The 25279-nt window shown below is 40.9% G+C and overlaps 1 protein-coding gene across 1 annotated transcript in view; it reads left to right on the forward strand.

Moving 5' to 3' along the window:
- The window catches only part of LOC122795049 (coagulation factor XI-like), a 405449-nt gene that overhangs the window by 37925 nt on the left and 342245 nt on the right, over nucleotides 1–25279 (forward strand). Inside the window, exon 2 of the mRNA XM_044063626.1 lies at nucleotides 22691–22830. Within this exon, the coding sequence (XP_043919561.1) occupies nucleotides 22752–22830 (79 nt within the window). The 5' untranslated portion in view covers nucleotides 22691–22751. The remainder of the gene's footprint in view (nucleotides 1–22690; nucleotides 22831–25279) is intronic.

The raw sequence follows: 25279 nt of genomic DNA on the forward strand, positions 1-25279 counted from the left end.
TGTATTCACAGGTAAGGTATTCATGTATTACCTTACCTTATTGCTGAACTAGTGGTGTACTCACCACTGAATAATCCACATGTTGTGTTATCTATTTTGTGTACCACAGACATACTCACCAGTGAGATGTCCATGTGTTATGTTACCTCACCTGTGTACGACTAATGTACTCACAGGTGAGGTATTCATGTATTACCTTACCTTATTGCTGAACTAGTGGTGTACTCACCACTGAGTAGTCCACATGTTGTGTTATCTATCTTGTGTACCACAGACGTACTCACCAGTGAGATGTCTATGTGTTATAATACCTCACCTGTGTACGACTGATGTACTCAGTGGTGAGGTGTCCATGTATTATATTACCTTACCTGTGTATTATTGATGTACTCACAGGTGAGGTATTCATGTATTACCTTACCTTATTGCTGAACTAGTGGTGTACTCACCACTGAGTAGTCCACATGTTGTGTTATCTATCTTGTGTGCCACAGACCTACTCACCAGTGAGATGCCCACGTGTTATATTACCTCACCTGTGTTTGACAGATGTACTCAGTGGTTAGGTGTCCATGTGTTTGGCTTACATATACTATGTCCAAGATGGCCATTTTCCAGAATATTCCCTTTTCTCTGCAATATGATATCTCAGAGTTGGTATATATAAGCTCAGCGGGTGTGGGGGACATTGGGTGGCGCCCCTGTAAAAATGAAGTTTAAAGGAGAAGAGCAATCAGTGTTCAAGATTTGCTCTTCTGCTGCTTTGGTCATTTTTTGTGTTTTCACACTCAGCATTTTAAGTGCCGACATTTCAAAAGGGAGCTGTTATGTTACCTTACCTCTGTACTGTAGCATAACTGGGGTGTGCAAAGGGGCAACTGCCCTGGCAACAAAGTGTTGGGTGCATGACTCTAATCATACTGTCTCTAAGAATGATCACACTGCACGCCAACTTTAAAACTGGTATTGTATTTGAGGTCAAACCTGAGCACAGCCGAACTCCCTGTGTGGTCTAAACCGAAGCAAACGCTTGCTATAAGTTTTGTAGTGTAATGGCTATCACATCTTCTTTACATGCAGAAGGCCCTAGGTTCAATCCCCAGTGGAACCATTATAAACTGTGCATGCGGGCTTTTTTGAACTTGGTTCTGCTGGCAGGTATCATCTCTGTTATGTTTTACAAAATTCCTGAGGCTCCAATCTAAGTGCTTATTTCCACCTATATTACTGCATTTGCACTTGCCTATCATTTTAATCTAGATTTGGCTAGATTTCTGTGTTACTGGATTCTTCTATTTTTAGTGGCATTTAAAACCCTTGTATGAGCTGGTTTGGGAATCATGCACCACAACTTCACTGTTTTTATCCCTTTGCAAGGTATTCTAGCAACAAATTTTCCCTTAGTGACACTTGTGTGATCACCTAGTAGTACTCATCTTAGACTTTCCACCCTTTACCTCCTTAGCGCTCTCTGGCCTCTCTCTCTCTCAGATTCTGATAAACATGGATGGAAAATTTTCTATGGTTTCTCCTGCCAGTCTGGTTGATATGGGCATCCTGAGACAGTGTAGCAACTGCCTCATGTACATGGACAACCCTCTACTCCTACCACCTAGGAACACAATTTGTGAGAGATACAATTATCTTAAGAACCTAGAGTGCTCTCTCCCTCACAAGTCAGTATATCTGGCACTGAGAAGGTTTTCAACACAAACTCCACACCTCAAATATGACCCACACCTACACAACCCACACCCACATATGCAGAGGTCCTCAATAAAACATATCCAAACAAAACAGACCTCTGAGGCAAAAACACAAGTGAACTCCACAGCCTACCACACTGCACATCACACATAGTCCACACAACTGTGTCACACAGCCACTAAGGCCTAACCACAAACCCAACATGTTAGTCATAGGAGACCCATTGTGAGACACACAGGTGTGCCCCCTCACCAGGCTGAATAAGGAGGAAGTCACGGTTAGTTGTTTGTCAGGTACCAGAATCCACCATATCACACATGCACTCAGTTCTCTCAACAGGTACTGTTATGACTCTGTCATAGTCCATGTTGGCATGAATGACTTGAGACATACCTCCCTGGACTATATGAAGAGAGACATGACTGAGCTTGCTGAATCTGTGTCCCAGGCAGGTATGTCCCTAGCCTTAAGCACTATTCTACCATCACCCAGGATGATGCCTCAATACAAACAGAAAATGATTGACTTTAAAAATTGGCTTAGTTTTTGGTGTCATTCCAAGGGGATCCAGTACCTGACAGCCTGGGAAGACATGATCGACAGACACAATGCTTTGGTAGAGATGACTTGCATCTGTCTCCCTTGGGCTTCAGGCTTCTGGGAAAGGCTCTTTCCTCCCCTATAGTGCCTTTTTTAGGCAATTCCATGAGGGTAAAACTACCAACATGAAATTTTCTTCAAAATGTAAATTAAAGGTCATGCTGCAAAACACTTGGATTCTAAACATGAAACTGTACTCATTACAAGCATTCTTAACTTTGGAAGATGCTGACATTTGTGCAGTCACAGAAACCTGGTTCAAAGCTGTGGAGAGCACCCCAGCCATACCTGGTTACTCATCCTAGCATACATTCATACCTCAAACCATAGGCAACAAAGCAAAAGGGGATGGAGTTTCAATATATATATATATATATAAGACATACACTCCTCCAGACTGGTCAAGCACTATGATGCACTGGAGACACTTCAGGTGCAGTTAACCATTGACAAGACCCCTATTCAACTCATAGAATTCAGGCCCCCAACTTTGACTCAAGATCCCCACTCCACCTATCTGGACCTCTTTGAATCTATCAAGATTCAGCCCTTTACCCTGATCCTGGACGACTTTAAGTATCCCACCATAGATGGGAAAAACTACTCACGTCAGAACACAAATGCCCAGAGATTTCTTGATTTTTTTTCAATGCAAATGCCTTGGACACGTTGGTTAACACCCCCACAAGTAATGATAATATCTTGAACTTAGTATTAACCAACATGAGTAACCACTGCAGCATCCCTACAGTGTCACCCTCCCTGGTAATCTCCAACCACAAAACAGTCACTTTTGAAGTCACCATCTCTCCTGACCCCCCTCCCCCCAGCTAGGGTCAAACAAAAGAACTTCTCCAAAGCTGATTACAACCTTCTGGTGGAAGGTATAAACAGATTTACTACCCCCTTCCCCTCTGCAGGCTCTGGCACAAATGTTCAAATCTACACCAAAGTGCAATACGAGCATTTATATAGCTGCATGGAATCAAGAATACCCAACAGGACAAAATCATCCTCCCCAAGGAAGAGTAAACCTGTCTGGTGGACATCTACAATAAATAAACTCTATAATAAAAGGAAAAAATTGCTGTCCAGGGCCAAGAAGGAGCAGGTGCCTAATTGGAAGCAATCTCTCCTTAGCCAGAACAAGCAAATAAGAGCACTAGTGAAATCCTCAAAAGCAAACTTCGAGTCCAAACTGGCCACATCTACTAAAGACACTCACAAGGCCTTCTTCACCTGTATCTGTAGTCTCGGATCTGCTCAGAACTGGTGGTCAAGGACACTGCATACACAAACACCGTAGATATAGCCAACCTGCTGGCAGACAGGTTCAGTAAAAATGTCACCCCTCTGTCCCCTCCATCAGTAAATCAGGACATCCCTAGCACCTGCCTCCCACCCCTTATCTCTAGGGAGCAAGTCATCACTACCCTCTCAATGGCAAGAAATACAGCCTTCATGGGACCCAATAACATCCCAGGCTGCATCCTATATGAATTCAGGCAGGAAGTTGCAGCACCATTAGGCACCATATTCAACCAAACCTGAGTACCAGCTTTATCCCAGCTTAGTGGAGGACAGCCACTGTCATCCCTTTGCACAAACATGGGGTGTCCACCAGTCCAGGAAATTATAGATCCATCAGCCTAACTACCTGATCTGCAAGGCCATGGAGTGGATTATCATGGACCTCAGTAACAAGGACATTGCCAACCTCCATACACTCTATCCCACACTGTTTGGTTTTGTCAAAGGAGAGGTCATGCCTGTTAAACTTGGTCAACTTCTCTGAGACAGTGACCAAAGCCATGGACAAGGGGAAGACGGGGCACCCTGCCTACGTTGACCTGGCTAAAGCCTTTGATACTATTCCCCACTCGAGTATAATAGATAAACTGTCTAAATTAGGCATCAATACGTATGTTACCAGATGGGTATCAAACTGGCTCACTGATAGAACCCACCTAGTCAAAATAGGGGAAATCACATCAAGCAGTACATCCGTAATGAGTGGCATATCCCAGGGATCAGTCTTGGGGCCTCTGTTGTTTGGGATATATTTTCTGAGGTGCAGGCCAAAACCAGTGGGCTATGGCTGACCAAGTTTGCAGATAACTGCAAGCTGAGCACTGTCATCAGTTCCCCTAGTGATGTGGACATCCTCCAAAAGGGTTTCACCCAAACAAATAACTAGTTCCAGAAACATGACCTCAAACAGAATGCGAAAAAATGCATCATCATCCCCTTTGGGGAGAGTGACATCCCCACATTGATAACAATGTCCTAAGCATGCAATCAGTCATGTGGGACTTGGGCACCCAGGTTGATAGCAACCAGACGTTTGACCACCATATTGCCTCCATTGTATGGAAGGTGTTCTACATGGCCCACCTCATTAAGAAGGGTATCTCATCCAGGGACAAGGAGGTAATAACATCCCTGTATTCTTCCTTTATAAGACCCATTTTGTAATACAATGTCCCTTTCAGTATGTACCTCACAAAGTACATACAACAGCTGGAGAGACCACAGAGGTTCTTCACCAGGAGAATCCAGGGCCTCAAACATCTACCCTACACAGACAGGCTAAAAGCCCTGTCCCTCTACTCAGTCTCATACAGACTCCTCAGAGGTGACCTCTCTCTGGCATACAAAGCAATCTCAGACCCCACTTTGATGGGACTGCTGAATATCCACAAGTCAAGCTCCACTTGAGTAACCCACATGTGTGACCTCAACCTGATCTGTGACATCAATAGGACTTCTTGGCAGGACATATTTGTATCCCAGAGACTCTCCCTTTTGTGGAATAGATTCCCTCTCCACATCAAGCAGAGTACCTCATTATCCCTTTTTAAGTGGATAATGGAGCTTTAACTGGAGCTTTTCTCCCCAGGCCTCTACTGTAAATGGACATGTATCCAGTTAGACTAGCCAGGTCAACAAATGTAAAATAAAATAAAAGTGCAACCTGGATAACTAGATGGGGAACAGAAAATGCACCCTGGGATTCCAGCTGTGTCCCTGCTGGACAGGGACATCAGGTGCTGACTTGTCGGAACATGGGCTAAATTCCTGGCTAGGCTTGTAAGGGCCTCAGGGGCCAATAGCCTAGTAACTTCCTATGATTCTATGATGTTATGATCACCTAAAAGTAAAAAAAAAAGACTTTTTTAAGGAAAACCAGAGTGGTCCATCTGTGTGGGTGGTAGACTATAGCAAGCAGTTTGCTACAGTTTAAAGATTAAAAAAATATATATATATATTTTTAAACTAAAACCTCAGCACTGTCACAGTTGCATATAAACTGTAGCAACATCTTGCTGAAAAGAAACAATTTCTTTTTGTTTTTTTTTCACTATGTTAGGATGGGGAGTCGGGGGGAAGTGCAGAGACATGGGACTTGCATTTCAAGAGGCCTAGGTACCTGATCATGGATTTGGTCTGCCATTGAAGATCTGGGCAGAAAGGGGGGGGGTGTATCTGGCCACCAGGATAGTATGCCAATAGCAGAAACAATGTTTTTTCTTCTCTTCACTTGAAGAGCTGAGGGGGGTGGGGTGATCGTAGTCATTTGTGAGTTGTTTGTGTTTTATTTTATTGTACCTTTACACCATATATGCTATCTTGCCTGTGTACTACTGATGCACTCTACAATGACATGCCATGTGTTATGTTACCTTACTTTTTTGTTAACAAGCTGCTTCCTGCATCTGTGGTACCAGATTTGATATTACATCTGTTTCCTACTGTGTGATTCTGATCTGTTAAATAAAATCAAAAATTCAATACACAGGAGGTTCAGATTCAAAAGTTTACTAGTGTACACCAGGAGGCAAAAAACCATACAAGTACAGAATTTTGTCTGACATGAAACAGGAAGCACACAATGTTATATAGGTTTAACATTTAGCTATGCCCACCTTACTGATGTGATATGTCACAGGGCATCTACATCACTTTAGCTTACAATTCTACATTCATTAAGTTTGCTGATGCTGTACATTTAAAAAAACTTTTCCTTTAGATACAATATGGCCTTGCTATCAGCTGGTCAGTCATAATGTCTTTCTGTAAAGTTATCTATTCAAGGTTTCATATCAGTTTGAATACAATAGCAGCTTCAGTCTTTTAATGCATGTCTTTGTTCTGTTACACTTTCTCACACAGCTGCGTGATCTCTAAGTAACACATATACAAGGCCATCTCATTCTTACAGGAAGAGCAGAAGATTTCATTATTTTACACATTTAATTTCCTGACCCAGCAGATAATCACTTCTGAAAAGCATAAACATTAAAACTTGCTAAGCTAGCATTCTGTCAGGGTCAGGGATCAGCTTTTGCTTTAAGCCACACTGCAGTTTCAAAACTGCTTCACATTTAGACATGAATTAATTTTACTACTATATGATTAATAGAATAAAATGCATTATATACTACTTCACTTTTAAACTAGCATTTCTCATGTATTCAAATACACATTTTTCTAACATTTTCCCCCTATTAATACTTTTTATTCTATTTTGAAGTATGCATACTGTTATTTCATCTCCTAGCCTTTTCCGCTCAGGATTTTCAGCTAGGTGAGTCATTTAATCTATACTTCAGAAAAAATGTCATCTGAAATCAATCTTTCAATTTCAATATCTTGGTAGAAAGTTTCAGTAACAGATACCTCAACAAAATCTTTGATTAATCTTTTTATGCAGGGAATTCCACAGCAAACACATGCCCCTATTAGGAGTTTACCCACACAAATGACAATCAGAATATTCATCAGGATGGAACCCCACCCCCCCAAATAGATTCTGGAAAAAGTCCGTCAGTGGGTTTGGGCCTGGTTCAGTCATGGCTGATACTTGCTGAATTACCTCTAGGTGATTATTTATCTTGTGGCGATTGTCAGGGATAAAAGCACAGCATTCTTCTTTGATAAGCGCGCACGTACCACCTCTCGCCACTAGGGTGAAGTCAAGAGCCATCCGATTTTGTAGCACAACAGTTCTCATTGCATTCAGTTCATCAGTCACCAATTCTAGGGTGGAAAAAGTTGCATTACTCATTACTTTGAGAAGTTTTGACAACTTCCTCAGCTCCCAGATCGATTTGACTGCTCCATAAGCTGGGAGTATTCCTGCCCAGGATATAACACTGTCACTCAAGTCCATATGAGTCAATACACTTTTGTCTTTTACTGAATTATGGTCTTTCCAACCAGCTTCGATCTTCCCAACTGGATTCACAGGTTTCTTAACTGGGCCTTCGGATTTTCGAGCTGTTTCCCTTACGTTTCGTATCTTACCCAAAGGTAATTCTGCAGTATGTCTTATTGCTGGAACCAAGTAACCCAAAAAACAACTGCCGGACCAATTCTCAGGTAACCATTTATATGCCTTTTTCCCACAAATAAAATAACAGTTTTCTACTTTAGTACTAATACGCATTAGCCCTGCATGAAACATTTTTTGATCTATAACTGACAATTGTTTAAACAAAACTGGGTTTTTTTGAATGTCACTCATAGTTGTTTTCAGTGAGTTTAAATACGAGTCATAATTAGTATTGCAAAAAGTATTGCCATTATTATTCTTAATATAACATCGGTAAGATATGGTTATATTGCAATTGCTCCAGCCTACCTGGAGGGTGTCATTTTTGTAGAAACATACAACTCCTTTTTGTGTGACAGGTAAAAATAAAGCTATTTTGTCCTGTGCTCTCACAGTTCCTGTGTCGAAAAGTAAATTCTCCCAAGTCTCATTTATCCCCAAAGGGACAGCGGACATTACCAGTCCTCCATATGCTGTTGGTATAGCTGTACAAACCCAGCAATTTGAAATGTTCATAGTCTCTGCATACACACGTTTCATGGCCAGGTATGTGTTAAAATTTGGATGCCAGTCTATAGACGTTTCATCACGCCTTCCCACTTTCACTTGTGTGGTTGTGTGTAGCATGAACCACAGCAAGAGGAAAATTGTCACAATTACAGTTAATAAATGTACGCACAACAAAAATGATTATACAACATCTCTGGGGTTGATCTAAACTTCTATTTGCTTTGTTTTTGGCAATCTCAGTCTGGTTGTGTATCAGTCTCAAAGTTTCTATCAAGTTGAAAGTTCTTTACCGGTTTACAATGCGTCAAATGAACCCAGGACGTCCTCTCGGCCACTCTAACTGCAGTAGGCATTGCCAACAAAACCTGGTACGGATCTTCCCACTTTGGACTCGCCCAGTTTTTCCTTTTCATCACTTTCAGCCACACCCAACTTCCAGGGTCCACGACTGTTTCCACCAGTCTGGTCTGTTCCTTATCTGAAAGAGAGTTAAACTGCAAAACAGACTTATTCATTAACAATTTCTTCATATATTCTGCTAATGAACTGTCAGCCTCCTGCTCTGCAGGCATGAGAGCTTTCCACTGAGGCACATAATATGCTCTCCCAAAAATCATTTCAGAGGGAGTCAAACCCTTTGCATTTGGAACCGTTCTCATACTCAGTAGTGCTAAAGGCAGACAGTATATCCAATTCTTTTGGGTCTCCTCTACTAGCTTCCTTAACTTGTTCTTTAGGGTACCATTGTACCTTTCCACCAGTCCTGCTGACTGTGGGTGGTAAGCACAATGGTTCTTCAAGGAGATACCAAAAAACCTCCCAAGCTGGTGAATCATCTGATTCACAAAATGTGAGCCATTGTCACTATAAATCCTCTCCGGAATGCCAAATCTAGGGATTACTTCTTTTATCAGGGCTTTCGCCACTGTTGCTGCATCTGGATTTTTAGTTGGAAAAGCTTCTACCCATTTAGAAAACATGTCTACAATAACTAAACAAAACTTCTTCCCTTCACATTTATTCAATTCTATGAAATCCATACAAATAGTATGGAACGGGTATGGTGGTATAGGAAAACTTCCTTGCTTGGTTTTAAATGCTCCTTGTGCATGGTGCTTGTTACAAGTATGACAAGCTGCACAAATTTTTTTTGTGTAGTTTATGTATCCATATGTTTGGAATATTCGATTTACTAATTGTACCATCCCCCCTGTTGAGACATGGCTCTGCCCATGGCTCAACAAAGCTGCATATCTAAATAAATTAGACGGCAATATTGTTTTTTTCTCTTTGGAAATGTACAGTCCATTTTCAAGAATTGCACCTCATTTTACCCATTTTTGTTTTTCTGCTTTTGTAGTAAGCATCTGCATTGTTTTTAGCATGTCTAAATCTAAAATCTCAGAGGGTTGTAATTCCTCATTTAAAAGTACAGTTTCTGAGTCTGAGGCTGCTTGCTTTGCAGCTGCATCAGCTTGTGCATTGCCTTTCGAAATCTTATCTTGTTGTTTTGTATGAGCTACACATTTACAAATAGCTACTTTGGTAGGTAACTGAATAGATTCTAATAACTCCAAAATAAATTGCGCATGAGTAATAGGTTTTCCACTGGATGTTATCATTCCTCTATTTTTCCATTGTTGTGCAAATACATGTACTGTAGAAAAAGCATACTGACTATCAGTATATATGTTCACACACTTGTTTTTTGCTAAAGTACATGCTCTCGTCAAAGCTATCAGTTCCGCTGCTTGTGAAGATAAGTTGTTTGGTAAGGATTGAGCTTCTAAAATTTCAGTGTCTGTAACTACTGCATATCCCACCAGATTCTTCCCTGTAGGACCCCTTCTGCATGAGCCGTCCACGTAATATGTCACCTCGGCATTATCCAAGGGCATATCTGTAAGATCTTGTCTAGGTAAAGCTAACTGTTCAATTTCCTGCAGGCAGCTGTGTGGTGTGCCCTCCGCAGGAGTTGGAAGTAATGTTGATGGATTCAATGTCGTACATCGTTCAATTGTCATATGAGGTTGGCTCAGCAGTATAGTCATACATGAAAGATGTCTAGCAGGAGAAAGGTATGCCATTTTCTCTTGCAGTAAAATTATTGCAACTGCATGAGGCACTCTCAATGTGAGAGGGTGGAATAACACCACTGAGGCCGAAGCCTGTACTGCCATTGTGGCTGCAACTACTGCTTGTACACAGTGAGACATAGATCGCGCCACTGGGTCTAACTGTGATGAATAGTAGGCTATGGGGCGTTGCTTGTCCCCATGTTGTTGTGTCAATACTGACGTCATATATCCTTGCTTACAATCTACGGTCTGAAAGAATCGTTTGTGATAATTTGGAAGTCCTAAAACTAATGAAGAAGCTATCAACTGCTTCAACCTGCAGAAAGCCATTTCTGCTTCAGTTGTCCATTGTAAGAAATCTTGTGCTGCCATTGGTGTCTTATATATCAAATCAGTCAGTGGGCAGATTCCAAAGCATAATTTGGTATCCAGCTCCGACAAAAATTAGTTGTACCTAAGAAAGACATCATTTCTTTCTTGGTTGTTGGTTTGGGCGCTTGCAAAATCGCTGTTTTTCTTTCCTCATCTAGTATTCTACCTTCATTGGATATTACATATCCAAGGTATCTGACTTGTTTTCTCCAAAGTTGTAACTTACTTTTGTTTACTTTGTGTCCTTGTATTGCTAAAATTTTCAATAATGCTAGAGTATCCTCCCTGCACTGTTGCTGGGTGGGGGCTGCTAGCAAGATGTAATCTACATAAAGTAGAATTTGACTACCTCCAGGTGGGGTAAATCCTGCCAGGTTGCTAGCCATTTCTTGTGCAAAAATTGTTGGGCTCTCACAATATCCCTGTGGTAGTCGAGCATATGTATACCTTTTACCCTGAAATGTAAATGCAAACCAATATTGACTATCAGGATGTATAGGTATTGAAAAGAAAGCATTGCTAATATCTACCACAGAGAAATACTTCTGTTGCGGTTCTAAATCATTTAACAAAGTATGTGGGTCTGGCACCGTAGGTGCTCTAGGTATTACTGCATTATTTACAGCTTGTAAATCTTGTACCATCCGCCATTCCCCATTTGCTTTTTTAACAGGAAATAGGGGTGTATTACATGGTGAATCAGGAGATTCTACCAGTACTCCTTCTTTGAGTAATGCTGCTATTATAGGCTTAATTCCTATTTCTGCATCCTTTCTCAAAGGGTATTGTCTTTTCTGTGGTCTGAAAGCTGACTTTGGGGTTATTGTAATTTGTCCTGCTGTTCGAATAAGTCCTACATCTGACTTGCCTGTTGACCAGAGAGTTGTCGGAATTTCACATAAGGTCTTTTCTTCTTCTTCTAATAAAAATGCTAATCAGCTGTCCTCGCTAGATTGCAAGTGTACAGCTGGATGTGTCTGTGTCAACCAATTCAGTTTTTGTTTTTGTATCCCTTGTTCTGATAGTTCTAAATCAGTCTGTTTCTCTCATCTTGTTACTTTTTCCTCCTAAATCTGCCCATTTAACACTTTTGTTCTTTGTCAAGCTGACATGTGGCAACCGATTTGATCTATACAATGAAAAGAATTCTTGAGGTAATGAACAGCTAACTACACTGTTCCCCTCAGCATCCCAGTACAGAGTACGCAAAACCAATCTAGTTGCACGATTTCTAAACAGTTCTTGCTCATACTCTCTATCAGGTCCTGGTGTGGTACAGTAGTATAGAGTACAGTGTAACAAATGCTGTCGATCAGTGTCAAGGGAGGGGGCTTTACTGATGGATACGTTCATCAGCTCCCCGGTCACTGCCCCTGGACCAGTCGTGACTAGTTCCTGGCTGCACCAATAAAAGGTTTCACCCTCCAATCGCACTACAAAGGTATCCATTTGTCTCTGTGCCTCCATACCTTGTACAGTTGGAACTACTGCTATGCCAAATATCTGCATAAGGTCCCTGCCCAATAGGTTTACTGGACACTTTGCAGACACTGAGAAGTACCTCCCTGGACTACATGAAAAGAGACGCAGAGGAGCTCTCTGATTATGTAGCCCAGGCAGGTATGACCCTGACCCTGAGCAGTATCCTTCCTTCACCAAGAATGATGCCACAATATAGAGACAAGATGATCAGCTTTAACAATTGGCTTAATGTCTGGTGTCATTCAAAGGGGATCCAGTGTCTGTCTGCCTGGGATGACATGCTTGACAAGCCACGCTGCTTCGCAAGGGACGGCTTGCACCTGTCACCCCTGGGATTCCGGATATTGGCTAAGGCTCTTGCCACCCCATAGTGCCTTTTTAGGCAAGGCTCAAATTCTAAACCTACCACCCTAGAAAACAAAATGGGAAGAAACTGAGGGTAATGCTGCTCAATGCCAGAAGACTAAATCTCAAAATGCACGCACTCGAGGCCCTTCTCAGTATGGAGAACATCGATGTCTGTGCTGTAACTGAAACCTGGTTCAAGGCTCCTGAGAGCACCCGGCACTATTAGGTTTTACCTCATATCATGCGTTCGGCCCCAAAACCCGGACCACACCACAAAAGGAGGGTGTATCCATATTCATAAAGGATACCCACACCTCCAGGTTGGTGGCAACGCATCGAAGCTCGGAAACCATCCAGGTGCAACTAACCATAGGCAAAACTGCTCTACAAATTGTAGCATGCTACAGGCCACCCTCTCAAACTCAGGAACCCCACACAGCCTTCCTGAAGACACTGGAGGGTATAAATGTATCTTCAAACACCATCATATTGGGTGACTTCAACTACCCGAATATAGACTGGGAACATTACTCAAGCCCTAACTTTCTAGCCCAACGGTTCCTGGAGTTCATAAATTCAAATGCCATGGAACAGCTAGTCACTGTTCCCACGAGAGGAGAAAATATACTAGATCTCATTATCACAAACATGGGGACAAAATGCTCCACACCGGAAGTATATCACTCATTGGTGAGATCTGATCATAAACTAATCTCACTGGAAATCCACATCCCGCCCCCACCCCAAACAAAAAAGACCACAGTGAAGAACTTCTAAAGCAAACTTCACACTACTCAAGACTGGTGTGGTATCCTTCAAGGCCCCTGAGCCAGTGGAAACCACAACCAAAGCTGTGGAAGCCCTTACAAATGCCTTCTATGAACACCTCCAGGACTGCATGGATCAGGCAATCCCAAATAAAACCAAGACTCTTTCCACAAAGGGAAAACGTCCAGTCTGGTGGACCCCAGCCATTAACAAACTTTACAATAAGAGGAGAAAGCTATTACATGATAGAACAAAATCCATAAAAGGGAAGTCACCCCTGATCATTATTAGTAAAAAAATACGAGCACTCATAAAATCAACTAAGGCCAATTTTGAGAGAAAAATTGCCATGGATTCAAAGGACAATCATAAGGCCTTTTTCAGCTATGTTGGGAACCTGGGTGGAAGCTCCCACATATGCTCAGAATTAGTCCAAAATGATACAAAAATTACTGAACCCGCAGACATTGCCAACATACTGGCAGACAGGTTCAGTGCAAACTTCACCCCCCCTCTCCCCCCCTAAAGGAGAGATAACTATCCCAGCAGAGTGTAGCCTTCCAGACATCTCAAATGCGCAGGTGAAAGCTGCTCTCTCTAAAGCTCAAAACACAGCATCAATGGGACCGGATGGTGTCCCCGGCTGTGTGCTACACGAGCTAAATGAGGAATTAAGCCCGCACATAAGGCAGCTGTTTAATCTCAGCCTTACCACAGGATACGTGCCCAAGGAGTGGCGTATGGCAACTTTGGTCCCACTCCAAAAAGGCGGTGCCTCTACGGACCCTGGTAATTACCGCCCCATAAGCTTAACAAGTCTAGTCTGCAAAGCTATGGAGAGGATCATAATGGAGCTCATAAACAAAGATATAGGGGACTTGCAGACATTGGACCCGACCCAGTTTGGCTTCGTCAAGGGCAGATCATGCCTTTTGAACTTGGTCGACTTCTTCGAAACAGTCACCAAGGCCATTGATGAGGGAAAGGCAGTCCATACAGCCTACCTTGACCTTGCAAAGGCCTTTGACACAATACCCCACTCAGGTATTGTAGAAAAACTTACCAGCTTAAATGTAAACCCATATGTCACAAGATGGGTTGCAAACTGGCTTAAGGACAGAACCCACAGGGTTAGAGTTGCTGGCACTATGTCAGACTCCAAGCCGGTCACAAGTGGTGTCCCACAGGGCTCGGTCCTTGGCCCCCTATTGTTCGGCATCTACTTCTCAGAAGTACAGGCCAACATGGGAGGACTTTGGCTGACAAAGTTTGCAGGCGACTGCAAACTGGGCCATAGTGGAAAGTGCATCGGACACGGATATCCTTCAGAAGGGACTCACAGAAACAGATAGCTGGTGCCAGAGCCATGGCCTGAAGTTAAATGCCAAAAAATGTATAGTCATACCCTTCGGGAAAAATAAGGTAACCCCAAGCTACCATATAGGTGGCAATCCACTAAGCACAGAAGAGGTTATCAGGGACCTGGGGACCCAGGTTGACAGTGGCCTTTCTTTTGACACTCACATTGCTAAAGTGGTTAGAAAGACCTTCTACGTTGCCCACCTGATCATGAAGGGATTCACATCCAGATCTAGTGAGGTCATTGTTCCCTGTACTCTTCACTTATCAGACCAATGATCGAGTACAATGCCCCATTCGGGATGTATCTCACCCGACATCTGCAGCAATTGGAGAGACCCCAAAAGTTCCTCACCAAAAGGATAAAGGGACTCCAAAATCTGTCATATGCTGCCAGATTGAAGAAACTCCAGCTCTATTCAGTTGCATACCGTCTGCTCAGAGGTGACATGTGCCTGACATACAAGGCCATGTCCAACCCGGAATTAATGGACATGCTCCACCTCAAAAAATCCAAATCCACCAAAACCACTAGAGCAAGCGACTTAAACCTTAGCACGGATATAAATAGGATGTGCTGGAGGGATAGATTTATCACTCAGAGACTCCCTATGCTGTGGAATAAAATCCCGATCCATGTGAGGCAGAGCACCTCACTGGCTCTGTTCAAGATAAATCTTGACCTGTGGATGGGAGATTGTAGGTTTATCCCGGGAATCATCTCTGTGTCACTGCTGGACAGAGGCACAACAAACTAATGGGCACAGTATTTTTTTCATATAAGGGGTGGCGTAAGCCACAAAAATTTGGGCTAGGCTTATAAATGCCTTAGGACAGATAGCCTAGTATAAACCTATGAACCTATAAACCTATGAACAACTATCTTACTTCTCTGGGTCATACCTGAAACAGGGTCAGTTATTGCTATATCATGGGAAAGTGGTTCCCTGTATAGCTGTCCATTTGTGGCTTTTACTAGTATAAAATCAGGTGATTCTGAATGTTCTGGTAACTTGGAGGGGTGTATCAAAGTCCGTGACACTCCTGATCCACACAGGAATTTGACTTCCCTTCCCTCCACCAGAAGCGTAACTTCCGGTTTCATATCTGCCAAGTAGAGCTCTAAGCTCAATAATGCTAAGTCCAAAATTTCACTTTCTTCATCCTCCATATCTATTTGCACTTCCTCTACTCCTTCTATCACATTTACATTTGCTTTCTGTTTATTAACTTTTCCTGATGATTTCTGACTTTCACTTGACGTATCCTCACTATCATATAGTCAGTCCTCATCTCCTTTATCTTCTGTAATTACCTTCTTGTTTTGCCTACAATCCCTTGCTAGATGCCTTTTTTTCCCACATTTGAAGCATTCACCTCTCTTTTTCCTTTCTTCAAAATCTTCTGATTGTTTGTCAGATTGTTTGTTTCCCTGGGCATTCTTTTTCTTGCCCTTTTTACCTGACTGTAATACAAATACTTCATCTCCGTCTTCAGCAGTGAAGACTTGTGCCTTCTTTTTCTTTTTGCTATTAAAATGTCGCTCAGCATGTCTAGCGTATTCGAATAAGGCTTGTAGCCTCCCTGTTCGATGATCTATCATATGCTTCGTAATGAAGCTGCTAATAGGTGCAATGCAACCTTTCAAAAATGCATTTTTTAATTGTTGTTCATATGGGGAATCATTTGTTTGGTTCTCAGGAATCGACATACCGCTATGATTATTAAAACATTCTAATAATCTAGCATAATATCCATCTATTGTCTCATTTTCCTGTTGTATGCATTGATTAATGCAAGTCCAGTCTGCTCTGGGTTTCCATTTCTCAGAGATTCAGTCTGTCAGACCTTTCACTCTGTTGTCTAACTCTGCGTCACTATGTGGGAGTGTTCTGAGTTCTACATTATGAGGATTCCAGGCACCACAAATCATGTGCCAATCTGGACCTATAATTTGTCTTACTACTTTTTCTACTTCTTCCCCATTCAAGTGGTAACTTAACCTCATGCCTTGTAAATCTTCTAAAAATTTCGTAAAATTAACTTTCGGATGGGGGATTCCCTCAGTAGCCTTCCGGATGTCTTCCGGTGTCCATGGTCTTTATACTAAGAGTGTTGGATCCTGCCCTTCCTGTCCTGCCTGAGGATTTGGAACTTCTATAAGTGGGCGTATTCCTTCCTCACTCTCATCCTGTAGATTTCTCTCTATCTGGTATGATTCTGTGTCCCTATGCATCTTACGTGTTCGTGACCTAGTCTCAATAGGATCTCTAACAAATGGTTGTGGTCTTACTGAAACTTCAGGATAACGCAGAGGTGGACCAGCCTGTCCACTCGCTTCATATCCTGAAAAGGGTAAAAGAGGGGGTAAGGGAGGAGGAGGAGGAGCTGTCGCTATTACCAAGTTATTATCCTCTTTGTCTAAAAATAATGTTTTTGAATTTTTAAGCTTCTGTTCTCTACAATTTGCTTCCTCAATCCACCTGTGTGCTTGAGGAATGCCTAGTTGGCATTGCTTTTTTGCCTGACCTCCTGCATCAGATTTAAGCTGTTTAAGGAGTTTAACCAGTTAAGGTTTATCTAGTTTATCATCAAATTCATACTTATTAACCCATTTCGTATAATACCTAACGTTATCAGAACGCTGTAATTGCATGTATTTTGTGTCTTCGGTTAGGGACAGATCTTGCGAGGTTTTAGTGCACTGATTACCCATGTCAAAGAAAATGTTACGTAACCCTTTTTTATCATGTGAGATCAAGTTCTCAGTTCCTGTTTACAGTTTATCTAGAATAACTGTCTACCTTATTCTGTTACCCTGATCTATGACCAAATACAGTACTTCCTTTTGTCCCTGATCTGCAAAACAAATCTTGACAACAATATACTGTAACCTAGTCCCTGATCTAAAACAGAAAAAAGGCAAATTCTTCCTACCTGAGCCTCCGGTATTGAAAACTCGTTCAAATTCCGCTCTTTGGCCACAGATCAGAAAGTGGCCAGCCTCTTTACACACGACAATTCAGTCGGAGGTCTTTTCACTCAAGAAGAACCATTTTGGTAACTTCTCCTGCGCAGTATTCGACCACCGATACGCTCTGATCTGCAGCTTACCAAGGGAATTCCATCTCGAAAGGACCAAACTGTTAAATAAAATCAAAAATTCAATACATAGGAGGTTCAGATTCAAAAGTTTATTAGTGCATACCAGGAGGCAAAAAAACATACAAGTACAGAATTTTGTCTGACATGAAACAGGAAGCACACAATGTTATATAGGTTTAACATTTAGCTATGCCCACCTTACTGATGTGATATGTCACAGGGCATCTACATCACTTTAGCTTACAATTCTACATTCATTAAGTTTGCTGATGCTGTACATTTAAAAAAAACTTTTCCTTTAGATACAATACGGCCTTGCTATCCAGCTGGTCAGTCATAATGTCTTTCTGTAAAGTTATCTATTCAAGGTTTCATATCAGTTCGAATACAACAGCAGCTTCAGTCTTTTAATGCATGTTTTTGTTCTGTTACACTTTCTCACACAGCTGCGTGATCTCTAAGTAACACATATACAAGGCCATCACATTCTTACAGGAAGAGCAGAAGATTTCATTATTTTACACATTTAATTTCCTGACCCAGCAGATAATCACTTGTGAAAAGCATAAACATTAAAACTTGCTAAACTAGCATTCTGTCAGGGTCAGGGATCAGCTTTTGCTTCAAGCCACACTGCAGTTTCAAAACTACTTCACATTTAGACATGAATTAATTTTACTACTATATGATTAATAGAATAAAATGCATTATATACTACTTCACTTTTAAACTAGCATTTCTCATGTATTCAAATACACATTTTTCTAACGTGATCGAATCGCTTAAGCAGGCAATACACCCATGTCAGCCCTAAAATGGAGTGTTTGTGTCCTGCAAGCTCACCTAGTTAACGAAATGACTTAATAAAAAAACGTTATATTATCACTAGCCAGTGCTAGTTTACATTATGTATGCAACACTTATTAATTCACCTGTGAGGTAGAAATATGTTTTATTATTTTACCTGTGTACAAGTATCATATTCACCTATGAGATGTCAGTGTGTTAGGTTACCCTACATCTGACAAACTGATGTATTCCCTAGAGAGGTGCCCATTTGTTATGTTATCTTACCTATGCACTACTGATATACTCAGCTGCGAAGTATATGTGTTATCTTACCTGTGCTCCATGCATGTACTCACAACAAAAGTATGCATGTACTGTATTATTTTACCAGTACACCAGTCATGTATTTACCTTTGGTGGTTCTATGTTTTATCTTAACCTGTCTCTGCACCACTATGCACTCATCAATGAGGTGTCCCTGCCAGTTATTCCCTTCCCTATGCATCAAAAATGTATTTGCCAATTAGGTGAATTATTTTTGCATAACTGCACATTATATAGGTTCTTTAAGTAAGATATGCTATCTTATTCTCAGTCACTGATTACACAGTGCTTGTGCTCCCAAGAAATCAGGTCCCTACAGCAATGGCAATGTTATGTGCACACAGCCTGGCACTTGATGAAATTATACCCCATAGTATTAATTTACATCTCCCCTTGTGCCAGCTGAGACCATGATTATTGTGTTACTACATTAGTAGAGACTCTTTCAGACAATCGTACATAATGGCCCACAGTGGTACCAAGCTGTGCAGACTATTTAGAGGTTTAGTGTTGTAGGTGTACCACATTGCATTCCCTGATATGCACCAACATGCAGCTCAGAGTGCTATACATTACCCTGAATGCCACCATCTGGGGCATTTGAATGATGCCCTGTAAGACATCTCAACTATCCATATTTTGGAGGAACATTCCTATTTTCAGGCCTGATTTCGAATAGCCCTGGAGCTATGCTATTACTTTCAGGCTTGAGTACCCCTACACACAATGTTCTGAATCCAAAAAAAGAAAACCTGTGTGAATGGATAGTAGATGTCTAAAGAAGTTTACTGATTGTAGTAGACGAAAGCGCTAACAATAAATTGTGTTTGTTGGAGCTATTATCATCTTTTTTTGTTTTCTGAAGTTTGTTTTAATATTTGGTTAGTTTCAGTGTTCTGAATCCCCCACATCACGTGTGATTTTTCAAGCTGTCTAGTTCGTAGGAAACTACACTACACGGCTAGCATACTAGTGGCACTGGTAATTTAAAGAAAGAGAACAAGCCTTTTTCAGAAGCAAAAATAAATGAACTTGCGTGGTACAATTGCAATGAAGCTCATCAGTCTACTTATTTTACACTGGCTTGTTGATAATGTCCTTATATTTTCCCATAATTGTTTTCACTCTCTGTTTTCTAAACTTGTTTCTTTGTAGTATCCCACATTCGTACTGGAAGCGAGAAGAGTTATGTGCTATTTAGTATTCAAATGTCCAGATTTTTATCTGAATGTTCCTACTTTTCAAGGGTCTTTGTTCCTGTTTTCATTGTCTGCAGGTTGTGACATATGACCCCTGTAGTTCTGTAGAGGCTTCATTCAGTTTGCTGAAATTTCCTTTCTCTGAAAAGTGAATCAGCTGTTAGGATCCATCACTTCCTTGTTTCTTCTAAAGTTTTATTTGTTAAGCAGCAAGAACACAAAACAGTCATAAGGGAGTTTCTCCTTCCCTTTACTCTTATGCAGTCTCAAAGTTTGTACATTTACAGATGCAGGGATTTAGGGGGTGCTGGGGCTTATCCCCCTGCAAAAACACTATTTTATGTCAGCGATCTCCAACTGAAATGGCTCAAGGACCAGTTGGCAGATGAGAAAGAGTCCACTGAGTCAAGTGATGGACAGCCAGAAAAAAAGCTCATGAATTTAATTAAAAGGCACACACACACACACACACACACACACACACACACACACAAACACACACACACACACACACAAAGATTTTGCACTCCAAACGTTGCTAACAAAACTCAAATGCCTTTCATTATTAGTCACTGCAATCGTTAGAAATTTACCAGAGAAGCACAAATTTATCAGAATGAAAATTTATGGCAAAATAAAAGACGTTTTACAAAATAAGGGACAGCTGAGAACTGTCACACTTAGATACACACACACACACACACACACACACACACACACACACACACACACACACACATACATGCACACACTCACACGCACACATGCACACACAGGCACACGCGTGCACACACACACACACACACACACACACACACACACACACACACACACACACACACACACACACACACACACACACACACACACACACACACACACACACGCACACACATACACAGGACTACAAATATTTATGCCAAACGGGGAGCAGTAGGTGTGGTTATTACCTCTTCCCTTCTGACCAAACATACTTGAGCAGGTACATAAAATTTGCCTGTGTTGTGGGGAGGTTCCTGAAAGCTTGTCCCATGAACTCTTTGCGGTGATTCTGTTAGGTGCAGCAGAATTTGGTGCATAAGTTGAATAGAACAAGCAACAAAATTTGACTGAAGTTGAAGTTCAGTGTTGTGGGGTGACATGCTAACAAGAGAATACAATAAGTAGTAAAAGAGGTGGTAAAAAGTCTAAAGGTTAGCCAGATATAAAACATAAGGTCACCAGAACAGGGTACTAGATGAAGTTATGTACAAGAGCTGTGGGACTCGGACACATTTACATAGGACAGATTGTAGAGAAAGTAAGAGTGAACATAATCCACAAAGGAGTGAGCATTGTAACTAGGGAACCTCAGGTCATACAGGACTGTTATAACTTGGGTGTAAAGGACCATGGTTAAACTATCTGCCATACCCACTCATAATGTATTACTTTGCATTGCCATCACATACATGGATGACATGATCAATGACACCTGAAATTGCTCTTAAAGTGGCAGGACACTCATTTTTTAACAAATGAGAAACGTATGCACAAGGCAAGTTCCATGATCTTTTGGAACAACATCTGGCCTACAGACTGGCCATTTGGGACACCTGTTTTATGTTTTTCATTTTTTTTTTTTATTTGGTAGAGCTGGGCTGTATATATTCATCAGAACTAAAATAATGGGAGTAAAGACGTTTCTCCTTAATGCTGTCGTTTTATGATAGTAGTATATTCAATTATACAAGGTTGCGGAGGGTTAGCATGGGGCTTACCTCCGTTACAGCATTATTGTGGCTGTTATGCATGAGTTTATGCACCATCTGTCCTGTAATGGTAAGTGTTGTTGTTGTGTCTTTCAGCTTTTCCCGGTTAGGGGTCGCCACAGCGGAACTCCGGTCCACTAATGATTGGCAGTAGATTTTTACGTGCCGAGTTGCCGGCCCTGACGCACAACCTTCAACGAAGGTACACCCATTCACGCATGTCTACACACAGAAGATGCTCTAGCTGAGAATTGAACAGGACAACATCTTACTGTGAGGCAACAATGCTACCACAACACTACCACCGCAGTTAATCCTGTAATGGTAAGTGTAATCTTCAGATACTGTTCTTGGCAATGTCATCCAGACACATCTAAGTACTAGAAGCCAGAGTTTCCCTGTGTACCTGTTCTGATTCTAAGTTTACTGTTCAGCCAGGGCTTGGCAATGCATCCCTGCAATGAAGCAACTCATTGGCTGTGTGGGGGGGGGGGCAGTAGTTACAACAGTTTACATATTTTAAACAGTCAAACTCAGTTTTCCATGGAAAAGTTTGACTTCTCTGCTTTGTTAACCTCCAGTTTCTGATAGATTTTTCTGTTCCTCAGGTAAACTTTTGATTTTGCAACTGCAATGCGACGTTTTCAGTTGCATAATGGTACATGTACTTAGTACATACTCCAGGATCTAATGGAGAATAAACACATTACATAGGTGTGCAGTACGCAATGAAGCTGTAAATATTCAGGAATCTTTTATATGTAGATAAATGTAATTGTTTGTAGAGTCTGCAGTGGTATATTTATTTACTCAGATGCTCAGCAGTATAGCACTAGCTATGCCACAGCATTTGCATGAATTTATATTTATATAAAATGTATTCTATAATATCAAAACATTTATATTACAAAGCAGCTGACAACATAACCCTGTACTAGTGTAGCTTCATGTTTTGTATTAAAGGTTTACTTCTTGGGAAAAATATCTACGCTAGAAAACTGTTTTGAAAAGGAGCCATTTTATCATGCACTATATAACAAAAATCAAGCTGACAAACGTTGTGATACTGTTGTCGCTATATGTTTACCTGGGATCATCGAAAGGTGAGACTAATTTTCATTTACGGTGTTTGGGTGTGATCGCTAGTGTCTGAACTGCTGATTTTTGTACACATTTTATTTATTTGTTTGTTTGTTTGTTTATTTATTTATTTATTGCCTTTGGTTTAAAGGAAAGTTTGAATGCTATATGACCCCTTTTCAGAGGAGGTCCAGGAAGAACAGCACCACAAACTACGATTAAAAATACAGATTAAGTACAAGATATTCACTACAGAAAATATGAATTTTGTCAATTATTAATACGACAGGTTTAGCATTCAATACCTAACCAGCCGACTGTGTGAACTTTGGCTCTAGATGATGGTGACTGCTGATGTGACACCCTGACCCATTGTGCAAAAATGAGAAAAAGGGAGTTATAGATGGATGGATGAAATTACAATGCTTAATATGCAACAGATTACATCCAATATTTACAAAGAGAAAGAATAACCTAAAAAATATAAGCGATAAAGTAATGTAGGATTCCAGTGCAGTGGTATATTAATAACAGGTCAGAAAATGACAGATTGGTAAAAAAGCCAGATTAAGTGAGTCATGACATCTTAGAGACCAAGACATTTGTGTGTTTTTGGCATGGCATGGGGTATTAAAGTAGGAAAAATTATTTAGCAGAAAAGCTGTTATAGTAGGGCAGATGCAGCAGGGAGAAGAGATTGAGAGAAAAGAAAAAAAAGAGAAACGGGAAAAGGAAAAAGGAGTGAAAGTTACTAAAAAAGGCAGTAGAAAGAGGTTAGCATGAAGAGATGGAAATGTAGGAGATGCTGTAAGTTGGAGTTTGTTTGCAGGGTAATGTTACATTGGAGAAGTGAACTGGCAGAAACATGAGTTTGTCAGATGTGACTTTAGTTGTACTTTGAATAATTTACGAGAGTGTACTTGTTTAAATCCAAGTGCAGTACTGTTCCAGGGTCACGGGGTATAGTATGAGGAGTGAGACTTACCTGCAGAGTTGTCACATGCCACGTGACACAAATCAAGATGACTGCATTATGGTACTATTGTCAATATGTATTTACTTGGCGTCAGCAGAAGCGAAGATTTATTTTCATTCAGGGGTTGTTGCTTATGATAGATCTGTTGATTTTTACATTGATGCATTCTGTTAAAAATTAATTCTCTCTAGTAAAACCAGTGATTAGATTAGGGGCTATTTTCAGTAGTGAATGACCATTTCCTTTAAAACTGGTAGCAATTTGTGCTTTGTTCATGATGGTACATTCATCTGTTTGTTTTTAATTTCCTTTAAAACCGGTAGCAATTCCTCTGCAAATACTTATGTCTTTAGGGACTTGTCAAAAGCAAATCGTCTTCAGTAACTTGATGACCTAAATAAATTTGATTGTAAACCTCCTTCAGTGGATCCCATTCGTAAAGCTGCTGCTTATGCCTCTGATCTCCACCCTTATCTATCGAACTCATTTGTACCTATAATGCTGTTTCTGCAATGTCTTCTATGGTGCGCTCTTAATCAGGTTCTTCAAACTTAATAAATACAACGCTTATGCATAATTGCTTTCGCTATCCCCTAATCACATTCCTCCTAAGTACCCCACCACCTCAACATCCTTGGTGGGGTACTTAGGAGGAATGTGATTAGGGGATGACATATGGTGTATAAACAAGGAGATGTGGTAAGATGTGAGATAACTAAGAAGAAGGAGTAGGGAGGAAGACACTAATAATACAAGCATGATTATATTACAGAGACATATAAATGTGCTATAAATTAAGATGAGAAGGTAGCATAAAGAGGAAGAAGAAGTAGGACAGCTACTGTGCTTGTTCCAGTGAAATCAGAAAATTAGGGCTTGCTGTAGACATCAGATATGGTATACATGAGTAAGTGGCTTAGAAAAGGTGATTATGAAATAGAATATGCAGCTTTAGTATAGTATAGTAGGGATGGGGTTTAGGTATAGTATAACTGGGAGAAAGTGGTCAGACTTCACTGAGTTGGATAAGAAGGTGCTACTGGAGTAGATGCAGGTATGAAGTCTTGCAGGCGTGGGTTTTTATAAGAATGTTACCATAGGAGAGGTAGGATTAGTTTAATGGTTGTGATTGTTAATTTGTTGCTGATGTCAATTAGTTGGAAGGCTATGAGACAAAAGGGTTTGCTTTGTTTTTATGAGAAAGAAAGTGGACTCGGTAAAGTAATTTGGATGGACTTATAGACAATATAAATGTGCAGTAAGAGAGGGTGGGTGGGAATTGGGGATAGGGTAAAGAAACAAAGCAGGGCCAAACCAGACAGTATTAGTAAGTATGATTCCAAATAAAACAGTTGATGCAAATCCAAAAATAAAATGCAGAACATTAGTAGTTAAGAATTACCTTATTGCCCAGCCTAGAAGTAGAAAAGCAGAATGAAGAGAGATAGATGGGTGGTGGTGTGGAGAGATGTGGATAGAAAAAATCCCATGAATGA

This window comes from Protopterus annectens, chromosome 2.part1 (genome assembly GCF_019279795.1).
Source record: "Protopterus annectens isolate FY-2018-M chromosome 2.part1, PAN1.0, whole genome shotgun sequence".
NCBI classification, from domain to species: Eukaryota; Metazoa; Chordata; order Ceratodontiformes; family Protopteridae; genus Protopterus; species Protopterus annectens.